We start from the raw sequence: 26,045 nt of genomic DNA, 5'->3' as shown, positions 1-26,045 counted from the left end.
GATATGGAAATTAAGGTGCACTCACAGACCCCTGTAAGTTCGAGACTGGTGTCCAACAGGGCTGTGTGTTGGCACCGACACCGTTTTCACTTCACATCAATTTAGGAAAAGCCCTTGTCTTCCCTGGGAATGATGCACCTAAATTGGGACCACATCAAATGTCAACGCTGCTGTTTGCAGAGGACACGCTTTTAATATCTAATACTCCATGTTGTTTTCAGGCAATAGTAGATTGCTTCCTAAATTTTTGCACTGCCAGGGGGCTTGAAGTAAATATTGTTAAAACTAAACTTACAGCACTTAATCATTACAAATCAAGGGGGGTGAAAATTCTGGTGCAGGGTGCACCTCTAGAACAAGTTCAGGAGTTTTCTTCATCTCAGGGTTTGACTACCACAAAAGGTTAATTGGTCCAAGCATATTGGCAGGTGTGCCTTGAAACCTGTTTTTAGATCTTAAAATTATCCCTGCGTATGAACTGTTCTTTGAAACTCTTCCTGGAAGTACTACTTTTCAACTTTATTTAAAATGGAGGTATTGGGTTCTCCATGCTTCTGTGTCCAATGGGGTGAGAAATACTGCAGTTTTAGCAAGTGTTCTTCCTGTAATCTACCTGTTGAAACTTCTGCCCCGCTTATGCTCAGCCACAAAGAAAAATGGTTACAACCTTTATGTAAGCTCCTGTGTTTCCACCATTATCCACTTGTTCTATGTATATTATGCTCGGACACGAGAGAGGTGACTGTTACTACAGTGTCAAAATTATTGCATACTGCCTGGTTTATTCGTAACCGTAGTGTCCCATGCTGAATGCTTGCTTGCTGTGTTTATGGTAGTAACTGTTATCTGTTATGGTCTTTCTGTTACCAGTCTCTTTGCACTTGCACTTTAGCTTTTTATTTTTTATTGACTACTGTTTCTTTTATATTCGTGTCCTTATTGTACCTAAGAGTTTTAGCTGGTTTTATTGTTGGTGTGTTAAATGCATTTATAGATAATCTTGGTGTGCAGGGATGTTTATACCAAAGTAACTGTTTTTTTTATTTTCAAGATCGTCACCGGCTCTTGCATTTGATTGATTGATGGAACTTTGTTTTTTAAACATACTGTAAATCATATTTTTAATTGTGTGTTTTGATGAATGTGCTTTTTATGGATTATGTCCGAAATAATCAGCTTTGATGTCAAAATGATTCTGTACCAGACAACTTCATCTCCTCCCTCAGTCTGTACTTTTTTTTTTTTTTTTTTTTTAATCCTGGTTCTCGCACTTCTTAGTATGATTGTGAGTTGAACGTGAACAGTCTCTAGCCACATCTATATATCTAACTTTTCAACTATTTGTCCTGACATAGCTGTTTCTATTGTGTTAATGCATGAGCTGGTATGTTTCCTCTTTAATTTCATACTGATATACCTTGAGACCCTTTAGGAGACCACATGAGTGAATTGCCAAATAAACTCAACAATCTTTCTCCATATTGAAGGTTTAGACATGTTGCATGCAAAAAAACAGACATGCAGCCAATCTTCGTAGGGCTTCAGACGAGTTGCAATTGAAGTCTCACTGCAAGCAAATCAATTGTATACTACACTGGGAGGCTACAAAATAAATAAAAATGAAATACAGTTCAGTTAAATACATTGTTTCTCCTTATATTCACCCCAGCCTAGATTCAAATTATTCTCACTGGTCCAAGATATTTAGGAGCACAATTTTCAGAAAAGTCAGATTACCTATATGCATTAATTTATCCTCCCTTACTGACAAAATTATAGAATCGTTCAGTTTGTGAGCGTTATAATTGCCTGTCATAAGTAGTGTTGCACTTGTTAAAATATCTTTTTCCCCCCTGTTTCTTGTTTTTGTATGTCTTTATCCTATGTTTTGCCAGAAATCCTTTTTTAATTAATTAATTAATTTATTTTATTATTATTTTTGAAGCACATGCTCTGGCAAAGCCAGCAGGTCTAGATTTAATTCAGTGCACGTGAACAACATTTCTTCATGCATTGGCACATTAAAGCTAGACCTGTTGGCTTTGGCAGTGCATTTCTTGAAGGAATTATGGGGGAGTAGTTACCATTATTCTGGCTCTGTATTGATAGCTATTCAGGGGTGTGGAGTTTAATAACATATTTATGTGTCCATGGGACAGGTTGCTTCATAAATCTACTTGTCCTGTAAAAACATATTTTTGTCTCCTTGGTGCCATATAGTGTGGCAAAACATTATGGAAGCAATTTCATTATATTAGAGCTCTGATAATAGCCTTACTGATTATGCCATGCTAATACTATGCTATGCTAGGGCTTGAATAATGGCAATTTCCTTATTTACCCACCTTCCCACAGATCCACATACTTAGGCTGGAAGAAGCAGTAAGCAATAGCTTCAGAGCTGGAATGCCCTTGAGTCTGTGCAAACATACTTATGGGCATGTTTTAAGGATTTGCACTAGTTCCTTCCTAGTCTTTTCCCATTCTGAGAAAGGTTGGAAATGTACTCCTGACAAGGGCAGAAGTAGAAGTTCTTCCAGGATTGGGGAAAAAAAGTGGTTTGAAGGAAGGTGAACTTGTAAACGCTCAAAAGATTTTAGTTTAAGCAAACCTACACATGCCTATTTGCTCGTGCTAAAATTCAGTACACAAATATTTTCTAGGAGTAGAAATTCCTGGTCTACGTCTGTAAATTCTTGTGAATTCATGAAAGTGATAGTCCTGCACTAATGCAAAGACATACACCATGGGTGGACTTTTGTGACTTTAAGAATTGAACCCCAATTACGTCTTGCGTTAACCAAGACCTTTCTATTCTAAATTATTTTTCTCTATCTGTCTATCAGCTGGCTTTATTGTGAGTTATACCGTTCTTCTCTTTCACTAGGAGCCTGTTGGCACACAAAGTAGTTTTGTTCAGTCCCTGGAACTACTGTGGCAATGTGTGCTTTTTGAGACCAAAAATTATGTTTGCCTTTGCCAGTGTTTGTTACAACAGTGAGAGCCTGGCAGCTCCCACAACTGTAACTTTTACGAAACCCATGGTAAAACAAGACACACATTGACAAAACCAAAAGACTGACCACCAATCTTGGATTGGTTAGCTTTGCCAATGCTTGTTTATTTGTTTATTTTCATGTTTCCCATAATGTTGTTGAAACTTGTTACACTGATTTTCTATTATGAATATTTTTGTGGGAGTACTAGCATGCATCAACTCATTTCACTAAATGTTGCTTCAACGAAATGGTACCTAAAATTTCACAGTAATTTATCAAAACATTTTTTTCCTAGTTACATTGTTTTTGTGAACGTTTTAATTTGAAAGCAAAGAATCATCAGTCCTGCTTATAAGCTTCTGCAAACATTTGCATCTAATCAGAGAGCATTCTGAGAGCATTATATGTAGCCTCATGTTGTTAAACTTTTCACACTTCTGTACACATTTTTCTTTACTGGAACCACTGTCAGTTGTGCAGTCCAAGCTTACAACATGTGTTTACAGCGCTCAGCTTTGCATTATTGAACCATAAGTACAAGTTCGAATAGCATTAACGCAGAAACACAAGTATTGCCTCAAATGCAGACAGTTCCCCATCCCTGTAAACTGGCAGCCAAAGGTTTTGTACTGCAGGGGATTGGGCTTCTTGTCCGAAGAACAAAATAAATGAGAACTTGTAGTCCTTGACCCCAAACAATGTCCTGGACATCGGGCTTTAGGAATTTCACACCAGTGCCATTGTAGCTTTCACAAAAAGCTAACCTAGACGCAGTATCACTGAAAATAAGCAGGAGAGTTGATTAAACAATACAGGAAACCAAGTTAAATAATGCAAACACAGATGCTTCAACTACTCTGCCTAATGCAAGAGTGCATGTATCAGTCGGCCTAGGATCTGGTGTAACTGGGCCGACACGAGCTACAACAGGCATTACAAGGATGCCAATTGTGTATATGAATATTTAAATATTAAAGACTTCATCAAATGTCAAGGATTTTAAAAATTCATATTTATCATGTCAAGTGCACAGTATGCACTTTTTTCACGGGGAGTAAACATGCCTCCCAGTCTCGCTCCCAACCCGAACTCTGTAGTGGTTCATAATATCATTCAGATGCAACCTGAATTTTTGGGCCCGTCTGCGACTTTGCAGCACGTTCAAGACAACCTTGAAGTCATGCTGCATATTTGTGGCATTCTGATGGCTCCCTTTGGTCCCCTTTTGGGCTCAAAGGAAACACGAGGGCCTCAAACAGGGGCTCTGCCAGCAGGCCCACCCTCAGCACCAATTTGACCCTATGAATCCGCAATGGTTCTGCACCGGTTCTGATGCTGGCTTTAGCTCTGACACAAAGTCCTGTGACTGACCCTCTAGTATCGATGCAGACCCCTAAGGATGTGGCAAACTCAATAGTGCGTTCAGACTATGAACTGACAGTCTTTTGACCAAGGCTGTGCCCTAACGTTTCCAAGTACCAGCTTTAAGGCAGTGCATCAGATTCTTAGACTTTGCCACTACCTTGTGGTCGAATACAGGCTCTTAGCATTTACGGTACAGATTCAGATAAGGAACAATAGCCAAAGGCAAATTGCCTGGATGCTTCTCTAGACACTGGATTGGTCTCTCCTCTGGGCCCAGCCATTGAGGAAAGTGCCTCCTTTGTTGTTGTGATGTGGAGTATGGCAGAGACACTTGACCACCAGCTTTCAAATAGAGGTGAAATCAAATGTTTTCTTTGAGGTCCTTCATCCAGATCAAACATACACTAAGCCTCTGCTTCCTTTTATGGAGGCCCTAATGTTAACTCTGTAGAAAGCTAGCCTGGTGTGTGGGGAGTAGCCTATGGTATTATCGCCTTATACCAGGTCCAGGTATCCCCTATTAGTGAGGTGTAGTCACTGCCTAGAAAGTCAGGCTCTCTAGAGGTAGCTGTGGACAGTACCACAGTAGTCACACAGCACTTAAACACATGAAAGAACCACACTGTTTTACAAAAATAAAGGTACTTAGTGACTCAAATACTAAAATACTATATAGGCAATACCCCAGCTGGGGGTATGTAAACACACTACTATATGTACATTAGAAGTTCGGAATTAGCATAGAATGCAATAGAAAACAGTGAAAGTAATAGACCATACTGAAGGCCTGGGGGGGACCAAACCTTATACTAAGAAAGTGGAATACGGACGTCGGGCCCTTCCCAAGGAAGTGCAATCCGTAGAGGGAAGCTGGGGTGTGGTAGATTGTGTGTTAGACAGTAGAATAGATAGAATGTTAGGCGTTGGGCTGTGTTCTCTTTGACATCACATTAGAGTGTTAGTTCTGGATGGATTCTTGTGGAAGTCGGTTGGACTGGAAGAGAGCTGTATACTGAAAGTGTTTCTGATCTGTGGATGGGATACTTCTAATAAAGAACCTGCTAACTTTTCTCTGGATCCTCCTCTTCTTTACATGGAGGAACTAGGAAACCCATAAGAGTGCCCCCCACGAATAGGAGAAAAGAGGTAAGTACCTGGTTCTCCACAAAACCACCAAAAGTACTTCAGCGAAGGATATTGCAAGACCCAGACAAAACTGCAAGAAAGCAAAGGTGGATCCTGGAAGAGAAAGACCTGGAACAATTGCAGTCGGTCAGTGGTGTGGAAAAACCACCAACAAGCCTTGGCAAAAACAAATGTCTTGGATGAAGAAATGCAGGGATGCGGAAGCCAGCAAGGTCCAGGAGGACTAAACCCATGGAGGGGAGTCCCGAGTGACCCTCAGCAAAGAGGAGAGTCGCATGAAAAGGAGGCAGTTCCCACAGGCGACCCACAAGCAGCAAGAACAGGAGTCTGAGAGAGGCCCACACAGCACACCTAAACAGGAGTCCCATGTTGCAGGAGAAGCATGCAGAGGGCTGTGCATCACAGGGAACAGGGTTGGGGGCTACATAGTCTGAAGATCCTTTGGAGGCAATGCTAACAAGCCTTGGTAGCTGCAAAAGATGTGGTGCACTGGGGTACTGTCCTGCGTGGAGAAGCAAGGGCTTACCATCTCCTAAGTTGGACAGCTGGTAGAGAGGACAAAGGGGACCACTTCAGACCACCACCCATGATGCAGGATCCACGCAGCTCTGGAGGAGAGGAGATCCACGCAACCGGTCGTCGTTGCAGTTAGAGCCTGCTGATGCAGGGGAGTGACTCCTTCCCTACAAGGGAGATTGCTACTTGCTTCATGTGCAGGCTGAAGACATGTTGCCCTCAGAGGATGCACAGCTGGGGAAATGTTGCAGTTGCTGGAAGGAGCCGGAGAAACAATGTTACAGAGCAGAGTTGTCACTGTGGCTGCAGATTGTAGGTTCCTGCAAAGTCCATTTGCGGTTCCAGTGGCCAGAAGTCAAAGTAAACGTTGCAGAGGAGTCCTACTGGAGTCTTGAACATCGAATCTGAAGACCCACCCAAGAGGGAGACCCTAAATAGCCCTGGAAGGGGGATTGGTCACCTAGCAAGGTGACCACCTATTAGGTAGCAGTTGTGACATCATATGTCTGACCTGGCCACTCAGATGCTCCCAGAGGCCTCTGCCCACCTTGGATTCAAGATGGCAGAATCAAGTGGCCATCCAGAGGAGCTCTGGGCACCACCCTTGGGGTGGTGATGGACAGGGGAGTGGTTACTCACCTTTCCAGTGTCCAGTTTCACGCCAGAGCCGGAACTGGAGGTCCCTGAACCGGTGCAGACTGGTTTGTGCAAGGAGGGCACCAAATGTGTCCTTCAAAGCATACCAGTGGCTTGGGGAGGCTACCCCTCCCAAGCCACGTAACACCTATTTCCAAAGGGAGAGGGTGTTGCCTCTCTCTCGCAAATGAAATAGTTTGTTCTGCCTTTCTGGCCTTGAGCTGGTCAGAAACCTGTCTGAGGGGTGGCAGCAGCGTGGGCTGCCCGGGAAACCCCAGAAAGCTGGTAGGAGCAGTGCTGGGTGGGTCCTCTAAGGAGCCCCCAGATTGCATAGAATCATACATCCAATACTAGCAACAGTATTGGGGTATGATTCGGACACCAAACATGCCCAGCTTCGGTGTTTCCATTATGTAGCTGGACATAGGTAGTGACCTATGTCCCAGTAGATGGGGAAAAATGGCTTCCCCGCACTCACGAAATCCAGGAAAATGGAGCTGGAGTTTGTGAGGGCACCTCTGCTCATGCAGGGGTGCCCTCACACACAGGTACTTGCACCCTTCCCTCTGGGCTAGGAGTGTCTACCATAGGGGTGACTTATAGTGACCTGGTGCAGTGACTTGAAGTGAAAGGGTGCATGCACCTTTTCATGCAGGCTGCAATGGCGGGCCTGCAGACACATTTTACATGGGCTCCCATGGGTGGCACAGTACATGGTGCCCCAATGCCCTGGGTACCATGTACTAGGTACTTATATGGGGACACCAGTATGCCAAATGTGTGAGGGGGTGAAATCCTAGCAACCAAATTTAGAGGGAGAGAGCTAACCAGGCCCCAGTGAAATCAGTCCAAACACACTGACAGCAGGCAAAAAGTGGGGGTTACCATGCTAAAAAGAGGCTACTTTCCTACTTATCCTAGTAGGAGCCTGGGTGTAGCTATACTGTGGCTGTACTGTGGGTCAGGAAATAGCTCAGCGCCATCACTCCTCTCCAGTCTACTCAGACTTATAACCCAATGCCCTAAAGCTTAGTGGTGCAAGCGTCCACCACCAGGATCAACCCTAGCTCTGCAGGACCGTGAGACCAAGCTCTTTGAGACCATTAGCAAGTGCATGTTTATATTAGCCAGCCTTTCCCTGTGTGCTGTAAGTTCTAGCTGCCTACTTGACCAAATTGCTGTGCTGTTTGGGAGACCGTTGCCCAGGTTTTACCTGCTGTCCCTGAAGACATCACACCTTCTCTCACATAGGCTACTCAAGACGGCTGCATTGCGGCAGACTTTGCCAAAAGATGCAGACTTGACACTACTAACTGCTTAGGTAGGGCAATAGGCCCTAGTGTGGCATTCTGAAGGCACACTGGGTGAGGTCAGTAGGCTTCTCTAGAGCCATTCAGTCCTCCCTAATAGACATGCTATTTGATGGCTCTCTCCTACATGACAATAAAGCATACTCTTCCCTTGAGCATTTCAAAGATAGCAGGACCACAGCATGCTCTTTAGGTCTGTCTGCCCCATTGAAACAGTTTCACCAGCAGTTTTGTCATTTCTGTGACTACAGTAGGGGATACCAATACAGTCAGCATCAGCCGACACAACCAATCCTACAGGTCTTCTAGCCGTTTTGTTGTCAAGGCTGAAAATTGCACACGCATTGTGGACAGCAAGGAGAATAAGCAGCCTAGGTCCTCCATCAACCCCAACCACCCCATCCACCAAGCCTCTAGGCTCCCATAGCTACAAAGTCGCTTTAGTGTGCCCTTTCAGGCACAGTCACCCTGATGGAGTTGTGATCTGCCATTTTCTTCCAGTGTAGCAAGCAATCACTCTAAACAAGTGAGTCTTGAAAAATGTCCATTGGAAGTAAGCCCCGCACCTTCCATCAGACTCCGGGTGCCTGACGAAGTACTACCTATATGCTCACCTTCTTGAACTGGGTGCTATTTCCACTCCTTCCTTGTCCCGTTGAAGGATGGAAGCTTTCATCCTAATTCAGTCTTTGCCCATTCCTGTGCAAGGATATCCAAGTTGCTCACACTAGCCCAGATCAGGACTGCCCTGTTCCCCAGAGACTGGATGGTTACATTGGACCTTCAGGATGCTTATTTTCATATCCTGATCCTGCAGGTACACAGGTGCTACCTCCAGTTCAGTGGGCAAGGAGCATTTTCAGATGGCAGTGGTCCCTTTTGACCTCACCCGTACCCCTTGGGTGTTCACAAAAGAGATAGCGATGGTTGCAGTGCATCTTCGGAGGTTAGGGATTCCAGTCTTCCCTTACCTTGACGACTTTGCACATCATTGGGTTTTACCGTCACCATGCCAGTCACACCTGACTCCTTTGCGGATGCTCCAGTTTATCAGAGCTATCCTGGACACAGATCAGTTTTGTGCCTTTTTTTGTAGAAACAGAACAGGCTGGGAGTCACAAAATGTAGTCACAAACTATGAAAAAAAGCTGGTGCTTAACTGAAAGCTATTTGTGCAGCATGAATCTTTTCTGGATTCACATGCTGTGCATTATTCCGCCATCCAGTGGTTGAGTCAGGAATCCCAACTTTGTAGTCCTATTTTTTTTTTGTTGGTGGTGGTGGTGGTGGTGGGCGCTGACAGTCTCGAAAAAATCAGACTCGAGGATGTTGAAGGGAGCCTTGCTGACCGCAGGCGCGCCCTGAGAAAAGGAGCCCCTCAGAAAGGGACACCGCAAGAGGAAGATTACCAGAAAAATCCCAGTTGTCAAAGGACTGACAAGGGAAAGAAGTTTCGATGACGAGGCGTCCTTGAAGGACTCTTCGACAACGAAGAGAGAGACAGCAAACCTGGATACCGAAGAAAGGGAGGCAGAAAACAATAAGAAGAGGTGCCTCGAAGCTGAAATGCCCACACTTCTACAAAAGAAGAAAGACTTTGATGAAAGCCTAAAGGGCTTTTGAATTCAACCAAAGACATCCACACCGAAGGATCAGGGTGAGAACTAATTCAAGAAGATCGAGCCTCCTCTAACTCTAGATGAAGAGGAACTGTTCTATGAAGAAGAGGAGGAACAGTGGCAGAATTGTACCAAGACTGTGAGGAATCAGAGTACACAGAACCCCAGTGGCAAGACCTGGAGGCAGGCTCCCTAGATGAGGATATTGACTGCATTAGGAGGTGATAGCTGGAATAATAAAGCATGTGGCTGAACAATACAGGAAGAGAACTGCACACTTGGTGGATGAACGAAAAAACATAGCCAACACATGCCTCAAGTCTGCATTTAACATGGCAGACACTTCAGCCCCCAAAAACGCTGGGCATTGCCCTACGTCGCCACTCATGGCTGAGAATTTCTGGGTTCAAGTCTGAAGTACAGGCGAACATACAGAATACCCATTTCAACAGGGAACAACAGTTTGAATCTCTGGGGATAATGCCTTGAACCAGCTCAAGAAAGTTAATTAAACTGCAACATCAGGGAGAGCATTGTTGTTTGGAGAAGGTGTGCAGAGGGGAACAGAACCGCCATGCAGGCCCACGGGAAAAGGCAGCTTCCAGTCTGGAACATCTCACCAAACGTTCCAGGGAAACAATCTATCATCCACAACCCAGGATATTTGACAGTACCAGCAGCAAGGACGACAGTCCTTTTGTGGAAGAACACTGGGCAGAGGACACCACATAGGGGATGGTCTAACCCCATCAACAAGTGAACCAGAGTCTTTGAGCCTTGCAGCGTGACTCCTGAAGACCAAGAATTCGGACATTTAAAGCTGTCAGAAAACACAACTGTTTTAAGAGAAGCAAGAAAGCGAACTACAAGAAACTGCTATATAGCAAAATGGAAAAGATACTCCATGTGCTGTGTTGAAAATGGCTTATTAAGAAAGAACACAAAAGACGCAAAGGTTTTGAGATATCTGACACACACCTCATAGACTGCAAGCTGACATATGCCTATTTAAAGGTATTCTTGGCAGCAATAGTGGCCTGTAGGAAGCTGGCCTGGTGTATGGTGGGTACCTATGGTACTTATGCCTTATACCTGGCCAGCTTCCTACATTGGTGGCAGCAGTGGGATATCTTCTGCATCCATCAGGATCTCTTCTCTGGCTCCAGAGCTGCAGTGCTGATCTGTTCTTCCTCACCGCCGACCAACTCCTGCAAGTACATCTGGATGGGTAGTAGCTCCTACTCCTCCTGGACTCCACTGACACTTTTGGACTTGGTCCACTCTCTCCACAGGTCTTCTCCTATAGGAATCCACTGCTGGTTTCTTGCAGTCTTCTCTGGGTGTCTTCTTTTCTTCTTTTTCTTCCTTTTGGGTGGTTTGGGGAAATCCCAGTGATTTACTCCTGCTTTACTGGTAGCTGGGGTGGTATTGTGTTACTTACCATTTGGGTTTTCTAGTACCTCCAGCTCCCTTCTACTCATTCCACTTACATGGGTGGGAGTCCTGCATTTGCATTCCATTTTTTTAGTATATGGTTTGGGCTTCCCCTCGGGTCACTATTGTTTACCCTCATTTGCACTGTTTTCTACGCTTTTCTGTGCCTATTTGTGATTACTGGTGTGCATATTTAATGTCTTACTTACCCTCTAAGGGAGTATTGCCTTTATAGTAATTTTTGGTATTGTCACTAAAATAAAGTACTTTATTTTTGTAACACAGTGTGGTTTCTTTCATGTGTGTAAGTGCTGTGTGACTATAGTGGTATTGCATGCACTTTGCATGTCCCCTAGATAGGCCTTGGCTGCTCATCCACAGCTACCTTTAGAGAGCCTGGCTTGTAGACACTGTCTACACTACACTAATAGGGTATTCCTTTACCTGGTATAAGGTGTAAGTACCATAGGTACTCACCACACACCAGGCCAGCTTCCTACATTGGTGGTGCAGCAGTGGTATAAGCACTTGCAATTGCCTTACCACTCTGTCACTAGGTACTTTCCACAGGAAAGACCACTTACTAACTAGGGGCTACACTAATACCTAGTAACAGGAAAACAGTCTCTTAAGTTTGGGTAAGAGAGGGGTTTAGGCATAGCCCTTACTCCAGACTTCTTCTGGGGGCTTAGAGTAGTTAGGACTCCTGCACCACTCAAACTAGCTGACATGTCTTCAGCAGAGCACACAGCTCATGTAATGGAATCGCCTTATGTGGAAATGTCCTTCCAAGAGCTTAGGAAGTTGTGTGCATTAAGGACCCTGAATACTAGGAGAAATCCCAAAAAAACTCTGCTTCTTGGCCTGGTCCTCCAGGATGATCAGGAACAAGCTGATAGCCAGGTGGAGGATGACGATCTAGATTCTGACGACCCCCCCCACCCCCCCCCAGTGCTGGAGAAAGAACATTTAGCTACTAAGGTCAGGACAAACCCAGGGAGGATCAGGCAAAGCCTAGGTGCATCAACAGTCCTGCTAGAAGCACTGCCAGTAGTGTGAAGGGGGGCCATAGCAGTATGTCCACCTTTGTCCCTAAAGGGCTGATTCAGAGGGTGTCCCAGAATAGGACTAGCCCTCCTCTTCCCACTCTCACATCTCCTCAACACCTGGGGAGAGCCACTACACAACTCCAGGGGATTCTAGGACTGTAGGAGGCTAAGCTGGTGCTGCAGCAGCAACAGCTAGCCCTAGACGGGGAGGCATTGGCAGTGGAGAGAGAGATGCAGGGGTTGGGATTGGCACCCCATGGTGGCAGCAGCAACTTTGGTTTCGGGGAACCTAAGGTCAGGGAGGACTCTTTTGATTCCACAAACCTTAGTAAGGTTGTCCCCTCCCCCTTACAAGGTGGGGGATAACATTCACAAGTGGTTCTCTGCCCTGGAAGAGGGCCTGTAAAGTACAAAGGGTCCCCCAGAGGCAGTGGGCTGCTATCCTTTGGCTCTCCTTCTCTGACAAGGGGAGGGATAGACTCCTTACTGTCAGAGGAAGATGCTGACAATTACACTGTGTTGGAAGTCTGCTCTATTGAATTGGTTTGGTCTTACCACTGAACAATACAGGATAAAGTTCAGGGAGACCAGTAAAGAGTCCTCCCAAGATTGGGTTGATTTTGTGGATTGCTCTGTGAAGGCTTAGGAAGGCTGGTTACATGGTTACAAGGTCAATGATTTATGAAGGCTTATAAATCTTATTCTGAGAGAACATATACTTAACAATTGTGTGTCTGATTTGTTACACCACTACTTGGTAGACTCAGATCTTACCTCTCCCTAAGAATTCGGAAAGAAGGCAGACAAATGGGTCATTACAAGGGTGAGCAGAAAATCTCACACACTGGGTGACAAAGACAAGAAAAAGGGAAGCAGGTAAGTCTCAGGACAGGGGTGGGGGCAAAAACACAACTAAAGAGTCTACACCAGGCCCACAAAATTCCTCTGGGGTGGGTCCAAATCATCTTCCTCCAGTAAGAAGCCTTGGTGCTATGTTTGCAAAAACAAAGGCCATAGGGCAGGAGATAGCTCCTGGGCTAAGAAAAGAACCAAACCTCCCACCACTTCAACCCCCCACCTCTACCACTACTGCCCCTACTAATAGCAGTAGTGTTGGATCATGTAGCAATAGCCAGTCAAAGGGTGTAGCAGGTCTCACTTTAGGAATTGTGGTGGGGGCTGACTTATTCAGGGAGACTACTGAGACTGTTTTAGTCTCAGATGGGGTCATTGAACTTGCGACCCTTGCTGCTGGTCCCCTTAACATGGATATGTACAGGCAGCTGCCCTTAATAAATGGTGTTCAGGCAGAGGCCTACAGGGACACATGTGCCAGTGTCACTAAGGTGACTGAAAAACTGGTGTCCCCTGAGCAACACCTACTTGGTCATTAGTACCAAGTGACTGACACCCACAACAACACTGTATGCCACCCCATGGCAGTTGTGGATTTCAGCTGGGAGGGGGTCACTGACTCAAAGAAAGTTGTAGTGTCCACAGACCTACCTGTAGAGTGTCGACCAGGGATTGACTTGGAGGCTTCAGCTTGGGCTGAAGTGGAGTTGGAGGCCCATGCATCATCAGTGCTGGGCATCCCAGGACATATTTGTGCTTTTCTATGGCACAGGCCAGAAAAGAAAAAGGAAACTTGGAGCCTGAAATAATTGCCCAAGAGGCCTTAAAGCCAAGGATAGAAAGTGCAAAACATTGCCCCCTACACCACCCTCGTGCATATCACTGCTGTAAATCGGGCAGTGACCTGTGCGATGGGGCAGTGCAGGGTGCCCCAGGGGGCCCCGGAGCACCCCTTCTGCCAGCCTTTCCCTGGCTGGGGAAACCGCCAGGGAAAGGCTGGAGGAACATTTGTTGTTTATCCAGAGGGCAGCGCTGCCCTGTCGGATAGAGAACTCTGCCATCGTCAGGCTGCCTGGCGGCAGTAGCCTGGCAGTAGCAGAGAGCCGCCTGTGGCGGTCTCCCTGTGTTCGGAATATGGCAGTCCAGACCACCATGCGGTAATTTCCACCAGCATGGCGGTCTGGACCGCCATGTTCATAATGAGGGCCTTAGTATTCAGAGAGATGTCCACCCCTCAGGTCAATCCCACCTCTAAGATGAGCTAGCTGATGGGGACAGCACATTTAGAAATCTACGATAATGGTTTTGGCAGAAGTAGGAACTCTGGGACAGGGCTATGCTCACTTCCCATAGGAAGTGGTCATACAGGGGGCCTAGTGACCCAAGGTAAATTAGCCCATTGGCTACTACCCTACACTCCCCTAAACACCCCTAAGTTCAGTATTAATGGGAGCCCCTGGCACTAGGAAATTAGATTCCGACTGACCTATGGAGAAGGACATTCGAGCTGCAGAATCAAAGCCCAAGGAAGGAGGACCTGACTTGGCCCGGCCTGTCTGCTGTTCTTGCCAGCCTATCTGCTGTTGCTGCAAATTTGCACCAAGTTGACTCATACTGCAACCTGCTGTGCCTCCAAAAGTTAGGGAGGCCTACTTCACTTCAACAAAGACCCAGGAACTCCTGTGGAGCAGCAGAGCTGCTTCCCTGGATCCTGCTGGCACCCTCAGAGACCTTAGAGGACTCTGGACCACAAAAGGCAGACACTTGAAAGCACCACTGCACATGTGCCACCTAGCCTGAGCTGAAGTGGGCCAACGGTGCAAACGCGGTCCCCGGCCCTCCAGAGACAAAGCCCAACTTTGACTTGGCCACTGTGAACTCACCGATGCCGCCTGGTCCCCTCAACTGCAAGTGCTCAATGTGGAGAAAACCCAACATCCATGGAGAAGAGGACTGAAGGTGTCCCTTCGTCCCCAAGCATCTCAGTGCTTGAACTGACCTGTTGGCTCTCCTTGATTGGACTTCCTATCCAAACCTGCAGCCTCTTTTCAACTGGACTGGTCCCCATTAACTAACATTGCGGACCTGACACCATACTAACCCTCTGCAACTGGCTGCCTGTTGTGACCTGTTGGTGTGGTCCTGATATTTGCCCACTACTCACCTTGAGTCCTGGAGGTTGGTCCATAAGTAGCTGTACTATACCTGAAATGTAGTACTTGTTTTTCACTCCATAGAATAACATTGCTGCATCTGAAAAAATGCACTAAGTATCGACTTTTGAAACCTGAAAGTATTTCTGTTGAGAAACATACTTATCTGATCGTTTTGATTCTGGTGCCTTAACATATATACAGATACTTGCTGTTTTTGTAAATTGCCGTGGATCTCCTTCTTGAGTCGTGCCTTATTTATTGACTGTGTATTTACAGATGTCTAGCAGTCCTCTCTGGTAAGTCTAAGGCTGCTGGACCACACTACCCTCTAAAAAGAGCACCTTAGGATTGCTAGTTCAAGCCCCTGTCCACTAGTAAGGGAACCCCTGTACTCTGCATGAGAAGTTTCATTTTGATATCTTATAAAGAGCCAGCTTCCTACAGTCCCACGCTCTCAAAACCCCTCATAAGGAAAGCTATTTCTAAATCAAGCAGTTCTACGTGCACATTCCCAAACCACTGCAACTCCCACAGACTATTTTTGGGAGGACTGCTTTTCAGTCTCTGCACAGCATTTGTATCCGCAGCTATACATTCCTTGAACAGAAAATATTGCTTACCCAGTAAGTATATGTTTGTAGCATTTAATAGTGTAGAATCACATGCGCCCACCCTCCTCTCCAGACGCAGTCAGTTTAATATTTCTTTCCTCTTTGCATGGATATCTATACTAAGCTTCTCTTCACATTTCATCCTCACCCGCCAGCCTGGTAAACAATTTAACAATGGAGCTGATGACCGTGCGCATTACCAGCAATACCTTGTGACTGGAAATACTTTCTTTGGAGAAAAAAAAAAATACTAGATGGAAGGATTGTACACAGCATGTGAATCTACAGCACTACATGACATGAACAGATGCTTACTGGGAAAGTACAGTTTTCCTTCTCCTACATTCCTATTTCGTTATGTGCTCACCCTAGATCTTCAATTGTTCAAAAACAAAACAGTGAAAAGAAAGAATTTCAAAAAAGGTAACATACTATTTAATCATTTGCAGCATTTTTTGACAAAGTACACACGGTTCTTATGTGCTTGGAGATTAACAGTGAAACTAGCATTTTTGGAGTGGTTACGTTTGGATTCGTAGAAGATAGTTTGTGTGATATTGTAGGAAGTTGGCTCTGTATGTGCTATTTCAAAGTAAGGAATAGCATGCACAGAGTCCAAGGGTTCCCCTTAGAGGTAAGATAGTGGCAAAAAGAGATAATACTAATGCTCTATTTTGTGGTAGTGTGGTCGAGCAGTAGGCTTATCAAAGGAGTAGTGTTAAGCATTTGTTGTACATACACACAGGCAATAAATGAGGAACACACACTCAGAGACAATTCCAAGCCAATAGGTTTTTGTTATAGAAAAATCTTTTCTTAGTTTATTTTAAGAACCACAGCTTCAAATTCTACATGTAATATCTCATTTGAAAGGTATTGCAGGTAAGTACTCTAGGAACTTTGAATAATTACAATAGCATGTATACTTTTTACATAAAACACATTTAACTGTTTTAAAAGTGGACACTTAGTGCAATTTTCACAGTTCCTGGGGGAGGTAAAGTAATGTTAGTTTTTGCAGGTAAGTAAACCACCTACGGGGTTCAGATTGGGGTCCAAGGTAGCCCACCGTTGGGGGTTCAGAGCAACCCCAAAGTCACCACACCAGCAGCTCAGGGCCGGTCAGGTGCAGAGTTCAAAGTGGTGCCCAAAACGCATAGGCTTCAATGGAGAGAAGGGGGTGCCCCGGTTCCGGTCTGCCAGCAGGTAAGTACCCGCGTCTTCGGAGGGCAGACCAGGGGGGTTTTGTAGGGCACCGGGGGGGACACAAGTCCACACAAAAAGTACACCCTCAGCAGCGCGGGGGCGGCCGGGTGCAGTGTGCAAACTAGCGTCGGGTTTCCAATGGGAGTCAATGGGAGACCAAGGGGTCTCTTCAGCGGTGCAGGCAGGCAAGGGGGGGGGGCTCCTCGGGGTAGCCACCACCTGGGCAAGGGAGAGGTCCTCCTGGGGGTCACTCCTGCACTGGAGTTCCGATCCTTCAGGTGCTGGGGGCTGCGGGTGCAGGGTCTTATCCAGCCGTCGGGATTTTAGAGTCAGGCAGTCGCGGTCAGGGGGAGCCTCGGGATTCCCTCTGTAGGCGTCGCTGTGGGGGCTCAGGGGGGACAACTTTGGTTACTCACAGTCTTGGAGTCGCCGGAGGGTCCTCCCTGTAGCGTTGTTTCTCCACCAGCCGAGTCGGGGTCGCCGGGTGCAGTGTTGCAAGTCTCACGCTTCTTGCAGGGATTTGCAGGGGTCTTTAAGTCTGCTCCTCTGTAACAAAGTTGCAGTCTTTTTGGAACAGGGCCGCTATCCTCGGGAGTTTCTTGTTCCTCTTGAAGCAGGGCAGTCCTCTGAGGATTCAGAGGTCGCTGGTCCTGGGGAAAGCGTCGCTGGAGCAGGTTTCTTTAGAAGGCAGTAGACAGGCCGGTAGGACTGGGGCCAAAGCAGTTGGTGTCTTCTTTTCTTCTTCTGCAGGGGTTTTTCAGCTCAGCAGTCCTCTTCTTCTTGTAGTTGCAGGAATCTAAATTCTTAGGTTCAGGGGAGCCCTTAAATACTAAATTTAAGGGCGTGTTTAGGCCTGGGGGGTTAGTAGCCAATGGCTACTAGCCCTGAGGGTGGGTACACCCTCTTTGTGCCTCCTCCCAAGGGGAGGGGGGGTCACAATCCTATCCCTATTGGGGGAATCCTCCATCTGCAAGATGGAGGATTTCTAAAAGTTAGAGTCACTTCAGCTCAGGACACCTTAGGGGCTGTCCTGACTGGCCATCCTCCTTGTTATTCTCATCATTTCCTCCGGCCTTGCCGCCAAAAGTGGGGCCGTGGCCGGAGGGGGTGGGCAACTCCACTAGCTGGAGTGCCCTGCGGTGCTGGAACAAAGGGGGTGAGCCTTTGAGGCTCACCGCCAGGTGTTACAGCTCCTGCCTGGGGGAGGTGTTAGCATCTCCACCCAGTGCAGGCTTTGTTACTGGTCTCAGAGTGACAAAGGCACTCTCCCCATGGGGCCAGCAACATGTCTCGAGTGTGGCAGGCTGCTAGAACCAGTCAGCCTACACAGGTAGTTGGTTAAAGTTTCAGGGGGCACCTCTAAGGTGCCCTCTGGGGTGTATTTTACAATAAAATGTACACTGGCATCAGTGTGCATTTATTGTGCTGAGAAGTTTGATACCAAACTTCACAGTTTTCAGTGTAGCCATTATGGTGCTGTGGAGTTCGTGTTTGACAGACTCCCAGACCATATATTCTTATGGCTACCCTGCACTTACAATGTCTAAGGTTTGACTTAGACACTGTAGGGGCACAGTGCTCATGCACTGGTGCCCTCACCTATGGTATAGTGCACCCTACCTTAGGGCTGTAAGGCCTGCTAGAGGGGTGACTTATCTATACTGCATAGGCAGTGTGAGGTTGGCATGGCACCCTGAGGGGAGTGCCATGTCGACTTACTCGTTTTGTCCTCACCAGCACACACAAGCTGGTAAGCAGTGTGTCTGTGCTGAGTGAGGGGTCTCCAGGGTGGCATAAGATATGCTGCAGCCCTTAGAGACCTTCCCTGGCATCAGGGCCCTTGGTACCAGGGGTACCAGTTACAAGGGACTTACCTGGATGCCAGGGTGTGCCAATTGTGGATACAAAAGTACAGGTTAGGGAAAGAACACTGGTGCTGGGGCCTGGTTAGCAGGCCTCAGCACACTTTCAATTCAAAACATAGCATCAGCAACGGCAAAAAGTCAGGGGGTAACCATGCCAAGGAGGCATTTCCTTACAGATATGTTAATAGATTAGAAAATCCTAGGGTAAGAAGATGTAATGTCGATAGGTTTTTGTTGTTGGGCTAACCAGGGGTTTCTCCCCTTTTTACCAGTATTATTTCAAAAACATTTCAAAGTTCTTGAGCCTATTTTGCCATTGAAGAGCTTATGAGCCTGGATCCAGTAAAGCATTTTAATGAATAAATCCACTAGAAAACATAGTACAGTAAAACCGTATATAAGAGCAAGTGGCTAGAATTTGTCATGTGGCCTGAGAGGATGTTAGGAGGTTAACTCCAGTAAAGTAAATTTACCATCTTGTAGACCTTCTTTGTCTAAAAGAAAGGTCTTAGTTGATATTTCCAAAGAGTGACTCCCCAGCCATTGGAGCCCATCTCAGTGAGCCTGATCGTCTGTTTTTACTTGAAGGTTAGGAAGTGAAGCATTAAAAAAAAAAAAAAACTTTTCTGCATTTGCGTCCTGCTATAAAAGATTGTGCTCCTCAGTAGGAATTGAACCTTTCTGTGCTGTATTTTCACACAAGACATGCATAAACCTTTTGTGCATATAACGTCTTGCCTTCTCAATTTTCTAGCCGTCTTGTCAGAAGAATGTCAACTTAAGGCTTTTTGTTTTCCTCAAAATCATGAAGTCCTTCTAGCAGTCACTTCAGTTCTGAATGTATGAATTGAAATTCATATTCATCTGCTAAAGAACTTTTCCTCTTTTGAAGCCTGTACCAAGTGCTTCCTGGGAAGGTGAAATGTTGCACAACCTGAGCTTTTCCTGAACATTGACATTTTAAGTGACAGACTTATAGTTGTCATGTTTCTCACTATTTATTTATAACCTTTGAGGGAAGTTCCTCAGGAAGGCCACAAAACAGCAAAGACAGCTATTGCAAGGTGAACACTACTACCTTAAAATAAACCGATGGACCTAGAGAAATTCAAGTCCATTCATTACTTCATGATCATTAAGCCGAACAAAGGCCATATCAGTGTCCTTCCAAAACCACATAACCTTTTATGGATGTATGTAGCAAAGCCTCTTGGGATAACCATTATTCTTTTGGTGACCAATATTGAATTGATTCCTCTTTCGAAAAGTAACTTGTGTCACTGATATTTTTCTTGATTCCTGAGCCGACATATGCCACTTCTCTCTAAGCTTATCTTTCACATCAATCCCTCTACCAGCTCCTAGTGACATATGCCATGCTCCAGTTTTCTTGTTATAAAACCTGTTTACATTTGCCTGACATATGGGTAAGAGGTGGTGCAGTATTCTGTGGTACAGTTAAACATTTAAAAAGAGAGCTTTGATATGTATAAACCTTTACTGGACCTACCTTAAGCTACATACCATCCCCAACCAGTTGGGAAAGTGGGCAACAAAGGCTAAGAATTCCAGAATCACAGGTGATTTAACACTTCCTTTTTCTTGCAAAAGGGACCAAGCATTAACTACATACAAACTAACAAGCAGCATTTATATTTGATGGAGATAGCAACATTTTCTTATGACTGTGTTTTAAAGTGGCATGTGCATTGTACAGAGCAAAAATAAGGTGATTTTTACTCAATTTTAATTTATACTTGTTTAAATAAAATTACTATTTTCTTTTATTTTGTGTTTGCTTTAGATGAAGAGCCCCGCTTTGGACTAACCTTGTCAGAGAGACTGGAAAAGCGCAAAAACCCTTTCACAGAGGCTTTGTCTGGTAATCCATTATTCAATCTGTATTTTTCAAAGCATCACCATATCCCAACTTCATTTCCTATTTTGAGTTCTAGAGAAGTTAAAACATTCGCTGCAAACACCAGTTCTGCTTTTCAGGCACAGCAGCGCAGTGTATGTTGTTTTAGCACTTAAAGGAGCCATCGGGCTCTCGCTTCATACAAAGATTTTTGCAGAAATCTGGACACCTACCTTCATATGCTAGGCACATGTTCCCAATGATTTCTAGAGTAGATGTATCATGTTCCCTCCAAATTCTAATGCCTCAGTACTAAAACCTCCTAATTATTAGATTTCCTGTTTGTTTCTGCAAGGCCCCAGCGCAAAATGCTTCTTACTTTACTGCATGCAACAGGTTGGCAGCTTGTTGATGCCTTCCCCCTCAGAAGCAACTGCTTTTTATGTGTCGAGATTACAGATGGAAAGGAAGCACTAACAAAGCCAGTTGACTTCTCTGTAGTGAGAAAGGTTTTTCTCTGTATTTACTATATGCTCAAACTACACACAGTAAGGTCAACGAGAGTAAACAGTTGTTGCACCCTCACTCTGCAACTGCAGGTTGAGAAGCAAACATTTCCAACAATCAGACACAAACACCATATAATTTGTAGCTTCCTTACTATGCACAGAACATTCATCGCATTGACAGAAAATCTCCAAAAGCTTTAATTAGAGACTGCATATTTAGTGGAGTGCAAGGCACACAATTATCACACAGCTTTGAGCTCCTTCTGTAATCCTTCCATACAAACATGAGCAGGGCAGATTTGGTTAGTGTCATTATCTACTTTTCTCATCCTGCATAAAGATGAGCTTCAAATTTCACGCTGTGAACTGTTAGAAATGGGGTCTCTAGTTGGTAGTGGTTTGCACCCTGTCAAAGTAGGGACCCTCACTCGAGTCAGGGTAAGGGAGTCACACAGCTAAGTTAACCACTGCTCTCACCCCTTTGTAGCTTGGCTCAAGCAGTTAGGCTTATCCCAGAGGCATGTGTGAAGTAGGGTCAGAGAGCAGTGCCGGTTCCGAAGTTGTTCTGGAAGTCGATACACTAGTTTCTTCCTTGTTGCTCCAGAACTCACTCCCAAGGGGGCAGGAACCGGATTTTGCTCCATTCAGCAAGTCGCAAGACTCTGCAAGAGAGCCTAGGCGCTGGCAGGTGAAGACTTTGATGTTCCTGAGACTTCTTGCCAGGAGGCAAGCTCAGTCCAAGCACCTTTGGAGTACCTTTGGAAGCAGGATGTAGAAAGCAAAGTCCAGTCCTGTTACTCCCAGGACAGAAGCAGCAAGCATCAGGCCAGCACAACAAAACAGGCAGAGTGGCAGTCCCTCCTATAGCATCCAGCTCTTTTTCCTGGCAGAATGTCCTCAATCCAGAAGGATTCTAAATATGTGGTGTCAGAGATCCAGTACTTATACCCATTTCTGTGTTTGAAGTAGGCAAACTTCAAAGATAAGTCTTTGTAGTGCACAAGGCCCTGCCTTTCCCTGCCCTGGCCCCAGACACACTCCAGGGGGTTGGAGACTGCTTTGTGTGAGGACAGGCACAGCCCTGTGCAAGTGTCAGCTCCTCCCACCACTGGAGCTCAGGAAGACTCATCAAGAAATGCAGGGCAAACCTCAGCTCCCTTTGTGTTACTCTCTAGAGTGAATGCACAAACCACCCAACTGGCATCCTGACCCAGATGTGTATTCAGCAGACAGGCAGGGGCACAGAATGGATGAGCAAGAAAATGCTGTCTTTCTGAAAGTGCCATTTTCAAACTCACAGTTTAAAAACCAGCTTCACCAAAAGATGTATTTTTAAATTGTGAGTTCAGAGACACCAACTCTTTTTTGCTATCTGCGCCCAGTGGGAAATTACACTTGAAAGATATTTAAGGGTAATCCCAATATTACCTTATGGGAGAGATGGGCAATTACAATAGAGAAAACTGAGTTTATCGGTATTTCACTATCAGGACATGTAACTCACACCAGTTCATGGCCTGCCTTTTAAATACACTGCACCCTACCCATGCGGCTGCCTTGGCCTACTTTAGGGGAGACTTACATATAGTTAAAGGGAAAGTTCGGGACTGGCAAGTGGGTGCACTTGCCAGGTCAAACTGCCAGTTTAAAACTGCACACACAGACACTGCAGTGGCAGGTCCGAGACATGTTTACAGGGCTACCCATGTGGGTGGCACATTCAGTGTTGTAGGGCTACTAGTAGCATTTGATTTACATCCCCTGGGCACACACAGTGCACTTTACTATGGACGTACTAGTAAACTAGATATGCCAATCATGGATTAACCAATCACAGTACCATTTAGATAGGGAGCACTTGCACTTTAGCACTGGTCAGCAGAGTCCTGAAGCCGGCAAAAACTAAATTCAGCACAGGATCAAAAATGGGAGGGAAGAAGCAAAAAGACAGGGGAAACCACGCCAAGAGCTGACTGGACTAACATCTGTGAATAACTCCCTTTGTGTCCACGGAATGCTTTGAAACAAAGGTTTTACTGTTCAATGCAATGAAAGCTCCAGCTACTGTTTCCTCAAATGTTTAATATGTCCAAGCAGCTTTAAATCGTAAAATAGTAGCAGCATTATGCAAAAGAAATCTTATTGCGAACCATGAAGTATCACTATGCTAACTGTTAATTAAGCGAATAAAAGCAAAAAAACATAATGTGTTTGAGACGTGTGGCAGTAGATGCACACGCTGTGCATACTCATGCCATATTTTCCTTCTCCACCAACCCAAAAGCACAGTGAATATAAGGAGAAGGACATCAACCCTCCTCTTTTGCAATCACCACTACTTCTTCTACCTCCATCAACCCCTCCTATGCACTCTGTGAAGGGGGTCACCTCACTCTTCACATGGGGATGTTAGTCCATGCTACCCTTAAGACTTGTATGTCTTGCCATACAACCAAGGTTTACAAGATTAACCATGGGAGGATTACACTGTCATTTCTCCAGGTGACACAAACCCAGGTGTGTATCCGGTTAAGCCATTCCCCCCACAGATAACACAATCTCATACCATGAGGTCAGTGGGCAGCCCATAAAGGCTAGAATTATCACCCCTATGGTTGATTTGAAAAAAGTCTAAAGCCTCCTGTAAAGAAATGGCTCCCTGTTGCAGTTACCCCCCACTTTTTGCCTGATACTGATGCCGACTTGACTGAGAAGTGTGCTGAGACCCTGCTAACCAGGCCCCAGCACCAGTGTTCTTTCACCTAAAATGTACCATTGTTTCCACAATTGGCACAACCCTGGCACCTAGGTAAGTCCCTTGTAACTGGTACCCCTGGTACCAAGGGCCCTGATGCCAGGGAAGGTCTCTAAGGGCTGCAGCATGTCTTATGCCACCCTAGGGACCCCTCACTCAGCACAGACACACTGCCTACCAGCTTGTGTGTGCTGGTGGGGAGAAAATGACTAAGTCGACATGGCACTCCCCTCAGGGTGCCATGCCAACCTCACACTGCCTATGGCATAGGTAGGTCACCCCTCTAACAGGCCTTACAGCCCTAAGGCAGGGTGCACTATACCACAGGTGAGGGCATAGGTGCATGAGCACTATGCCCCTACAGTGTCTAAGCAAAACCTTAGACATTGTAAGTGCAGGGTAGCCATAAGAGAATATGGTCTGGGAGTCAGTCAAAAACTAACTCCACAGCTCCATAATGGCTACACTGAATACTGGGAAGTTTGGTACCAAACTTCTCAGAATAATAAACCCACACTGATTCCAGTGATGGATTTATTAAAAAATGCACACAGAGGGCATCTTGGAGATACCCCCTGTATTTTACCCAATTGTTCAGTGCAGGACTGACTGGTCTGTGCCAGCCTGCTGCTGAGAGACGAGTTTCTGACCCCGTGTGGTGAGGGCCTTTGTGCTCTCTGGGGACAGAAACAAAAGCCTGCTCTCGGTGGAGTTGCTTCACACCTCCCCCTGCAGGAACTGTAACACCTAGTGGAGATGCCCGCCCCCTGGACACAACCCCCACTTTTGGCAGCAAGTCCAGGAGAGATAATGAGAAAAACAAGGAGGAGTCACTGGCCAGTCAGGACAGCCCCTAAGGCAACCTGAGCTGAAGTGACTCTGACTTTTAGAAATCCTCCATCTTGCAGAAGGAGGATTCCCCCAATAGGGATAGGAATGTGACCCCCTCCCCTTGGGAGGAGGCACAAAGAGGGTGTAGCCACCCTCAGGGCTAGTAGCCATTGGCCACTGCCCTCCCAGACCTAAACACCTCACTAAATTCTGTATTTAGGGGCTCCCCAGAACTTAGGAACTCAGATTCCTGCAACCTAAGAAGAAGAGGACTGCTGAGCTGAAAAACCCTGCAGAGAAGACGGAGACACCAACTGCTTTGGCCCCAGCTCTACCGGCCTGTCTCCCTCCCTTCTAAAGACACTGCTCCAGCGACGCTTTCCCCAGGACCAGCGACCTCTGAATCCTCAGAGGACTGCCCTGCTCTAGAAGGACCAAGAAACTCCCGAGAACAGCGCCCTGTTCATCCAAGACTGCAACTTTGTTTCCAAAGAAGCAACTTCAAGACATCTGCGTTTCCCGCCAGCAGCGTGAGACTTGCAACTCTACACCCAACGCCCCCGCCTCGACTTGTGGAGAACAAACACTTCAGGGAGGACTCCCCGGAGACTACGAGACCGTGAGTAGCCAGAGTTGCCCCCCCCCTGACCCCCCACAGCGACGCCTGCAGAGGGAATCCCGAGGCTCCCCCTGACCGCGACTGCCTGACTCCCAGATCCCGACGCCTGGAAAAGACTCTGCACCCGCAGCCCCCAGGACCTGAAAGATCGGAACTCCAGTGCAGGAGTGACCCCCAGGAGGCCCTCTCCCTTGCCCAGGTGGTGGCTACCCCGAGGAGCCCCCCCCTTGCCTGCCTGCATCGCTGAAGAGACCCCTTGGTCTCCCATTGATTTTCATTGGAAACCCGACGTGTTTGCACACTGCACCCGGCCGCCCCGTGCTGCTGAGGGTGTACTTTTTGTGCTAACTTGTGTCCCCCCCGGTGCCCTACAAAACCCCCCTGGTCTGCCCTCCGAAGACGCGGGTACTTAACTGCTGGCAGACTGGAACCAGGGCACCCCCTTCTCCATTGAAGCCTATGCGTTTTGGGCACCACTTTGAACTCTGCACCTGTCCGGCCCTGAGCTGCTGGTGTGGTAACTTTGGGGTTGCTCTGAACCCCCAACGGTGGGCTACCTTGGACCCAAACTTGAACCCTGTAGGTGGTTTACTTACCTGCAGAATATAACAAACTCTTACTCCCCCCCTAGGAACTGTGAAAATTGCACTGTCTAGTTTTAAAATAGCTATATGTGATTTATTTGAAAAGTATATATGCTATTGTG

At 46.2% G+C, this 26,045-nt stretch overlaps 1 protein-coding gene across 10 annotated transcripts in view; it reads left to right on the top strand.

Moving 5' to 3' along the window:
• The window catches only part of LOC138299844 (zinc finger CCCH domain-containing protein 11A-like), a 273,758-nt gene that overhangs the window by 130,641 nt on the left and 117,072 nt on the right, over positions 1-26,045 (top strand). For all 10 annotated transcript variants that reach the window (XM_069238464.1, XM_069238454.1, XM_069238456.1 and 7 more), the window contains one exon: positions 20,572-20,649. In XM_069238464.1, coding sequence (XP_069094565.1) covers positions 20,572-20,649 — 78 coding nt within the window. The remainder of the gene's footprint in view (positions 1-20,571; positions 20,650-26,045) is intronic.

Source organism: Pleurodeles waltl, chromosome 6 (assembly GCF_031143425.1).
Source record: "Pleurodeles waltl isolate 20211129_DDA chromosome 6, aPleWal1.hap1.20221129, whole genome shotgun sequence".
In the NCBI taxonomy this organism is placed as follows: domain Eukaryota; kingdom Metazoa; phylum Chordata; class Amphibia; order Caudata; family Salamandridae; genus Pleurodeles; species Pleurodeles waltl.
This window is presented reverse-complemented; position numbering and strand designations above follow the sequence as displayed.